Source organism: Trachymyrmex septentrionalis, unplaced genomic scaffold, assembly GCF_001594115.1.
Source record: "Trachymyrmex septentrionalis isolate Tsep2-gDNA-1 unplaced genomic scaffold, Tsep1.0 scaffold188, whole genome shotgun sequence".
In the NCBI taxonomy this organism is placed as follows: domain Eukaryota; kingdom Metazoa; phylum Arthropoda; class Insecta; order Hymenoptera; family Formicidae; genus Trachymyrmex; species Trachymyrmex septentrionalis.
In genome coordinates this window covers 8351-11309 of record NW_017305050.1, presented here as the reverse complement: position 1 = coordinate 11309, position 2959 = coordinate 8351, and the positions used below count along the sequence as shown (strand labels likewise).

At 35.8% G+C, this 2959-nt stretch overlaps 1 protein-coding gene across 2 annotated transcripts in view; it reads right to left on the bottom strand.

The window, feature by feature from the left end:
• LOC108746701 (protein lap1) overlaps positions 1 to 2959 on the bottom strand; it is an 8059-nt gene that overhangs the window by 3102 nt on the left and 1998 nt on the right. For both annotated transcript variants that reach the window (XM_018483630.1, XM_018483631.1), the window contains exons 4-6: positions 2464 to 2753; positions 1223 to 1934; positions 533 to 723 (exon numbers count right to left, since the gene is read on the bottom strand). In XM_018483630.1, the coding sequence (XP_018339132.1) occupies positions 533 to 723; positions 1223 to 1934; positions 2464 to 2753 (1193 nt within the window). The remainder of the gene's footprint in view (positions 1 to 532; positions 724 to 1222; positions 1935 to 2463; positions 2754 to 2959) is intronic.

The following is a 2959-nucleotide window of genomic DNA, read 5'->3' as shown; positions in this document are numbered from 1 at the left end:
CGTACACAAAATAACATAAAGATATGTTTATACATAAACATAAAAATCGATTAAATCCTGAACTACTCAATATATTTTATTGTGCTATTAGGTAAAATATATATTTTATAATTCGAAATATTTGCATTTCACTTTTATATTCAAATTAAATCAGTGACCAATGGTTTTAATGTGCATCAGTGCGCACTATTTCTTGTACACTATCTCTTCTATCGAACTCGCCATAAGAAAATAGAAGATGGTGACCTCGTTGACTTTAAGAAGATTACTTTAAAGTCAGGTTAAGGTTTTTTTAAGTCGCTTTTTTATTTTAAATTCATGCAGCTAACTTAAACTTAATATAAGGATTTTGAGATATTCTAATTAATTATACAATGAAAAATATCATATATATGTTACATAAAATATAATGTATCATATGAATACCATCACATATCATATAAAAAATATCATATATCATAAATGTATTTGTGACAAAACAATTGTATTATAAGAAAAAAATGTGTTATCCAAAATAGCAATAAGTGCTTACTCTTTGATCATGAATGGACTGATGATGCAGATTACGAGCGTGCCTAGCGAGATTGCGTAACTCCTTGGGGTAAGGGGTCGGTGCTCGATGAAGTTGCCTGGGGACTTCGGAATCTACCTCAGCAGCGAAACATATTCTCTTGCCGTTTCCGATGATCGAACTCGAAATCGGTCCTGCGGTTTGTGCTATTTCTAAAATTTAAATTATAAATATTACTACACGAAGATGCGATTAATGCAAAAAGAAAATATATCTAGAGTAAAATGCTGACGAATGTGCGCGATGTTTTTCAACGAAGGCACTATTCCATGTCATTTTCTTAATATCTTACCATTTCATTCCTCTTCTTCCTGTCCCTCTTCTACTAGCAGCGTGAATAAATTTCGCATTTTTATTGTTAATTGAAAATGTGCATAAGCCTGATAAAGCGTGTTTTATTTGCAATAGCGTAAACTGAGACAAGCAAAAAGCTGTTTTTTATTAGTTTAGATATAAATAAAGAAATATTAAAGAATATATAAATAAAGCTATATTAAAGAAAGAAATGCAAATATTGTTCCGTAAGTTAGTGAAGATCTCCAAGCTATTATTTGTGATAAGTGAGATTTGTAAAAAGAGATTAATTGAAATTAAAGCACCAAATAAATTAAACAAAACTATATATTACAAACGGAAATAATAGGCACTCACGCTCTAAGTCTTGCCGCGGTTTCTGTGGCAGCATAAAGCAGCTCAACACCATCATGTCTTCCTCGCAATTAAACTCCTGCTGCAACGGCACTAACGGCTGGCTCTGATTGTCGCTCAGCCACAATGCTTTCAGATTACTGAGATTCAGCATGGAGACTGGAAGAAACTTGATGCAGTTGTTGACGAGATTGAGCACTCGCAGCGAGGACAAATGGCCCAATTCGGGCGGCACCCGCGTCAGATTGTTTGATCGCAAAGAGAGCAGAGACAGCGATGTACAGCTGCCAATCTCTGCGGGTAACGCGCGCAGATAATTATTGTCTGCGTTGAGACAGTGCAGCTTGCGTAGCAAGCCGATCGAAGACGGCAAGTACTCGAGAAAGTTCTTAGTGATTATAAGCTCCTCTAAGCTCGACATCTGGCCGATGTCGTTCGGCAGTGCGTTCAATTGATTGTCGTCGATCTTGAGGGTGACGATCGTGCGCAGGTAGCATAACGTATCGGGCAGCTCGTACATCTCGTTCGAGGACAGATTCATGATCCCGATGTCACGCCAGCCGCGTATCTCCATCGGGAGCGCGTGTATCGCGTTCATCGTGCAGTCGAAGTGGTTCAAGCGATAGAGCTGCTCGACATTTGCCGGGACACGCCTGATGTCGTTACCATCGATCCATAGTTCCGTGAGATTGATGAGATCTCCAACAACTTCAGGCTGAAAACAATAATATAAACATACATAACACATATATAACTCTACACTGCTAAAATTGAAATTAAAATTCCTGCACTAAAATCCATGTAAAATTAATAGACTAAATATAACTGCTGAATTTTCTCTATTAATTTTGGCAGAAAAAAACACGAATAACAATAAAAGTATACAATAAATGGACCAAAAAAACGAATAAAATAAATGGTATGTTTTAGAGAAAATACAATAAATTTGAATATTAAATTTAACGATTAAATTCATTAAATTTGATGTTTATATTATATTGAAATAAGTATGTTATTTTTAAACGTATAATATTTACATGCTTTGTTCGTTTTTTGGTTTGTTTATTGAATATCCTTCAGTGGTTTCTAAATACATATATACAACAGTGTCAAAAGTCATAAAGTAGCCACAAATGTCCTTTCTAAGACAACAGATGATTTTGAGACATTATGCAAATGACATTCGTTTAAAAACATGAGTAAATTAAAAAATGGTTATGACTTAACGAAAGATGCGTTCTTACTAGTTCCGTGAAGTCATTGTTGCCGATATCGAGTCTCTGCAAATTCACCAGACGGCTCATACTCTTAGGCAACGTCATCATGTTGTTCTCCCGCAGCTCGAGCGTCCTCAAGGCTGACAGTCGTCCGAAGTTAGCCGGCAAGTATTCTATATACGCGTCATTTATGTAGAGCTCGCGCAAGCCGACGATATGTGTTATAGCATCCGGGAAACGTTCGAAGGGATTGACACTGATATCTATCGAGCGGAGACTTTTGCACTCCTTTATGCTGTCTGGTAACTCCTTTATACCTACAATAGAAGTACATGTCTATACAATCAAATATAAGTACAGTTAATCTATATCGATCATAAAGAAACCACGTCGATCAATAAAATTGTATCATAAAACTTTTAGAATACAGTTGCTTTCCTTTTAGGAGTCACATCGATACAAATGTCATTTTATTCTTCTCGGCATTTGATGAATAACAAAGATATAAAGACACTTGTGAAGT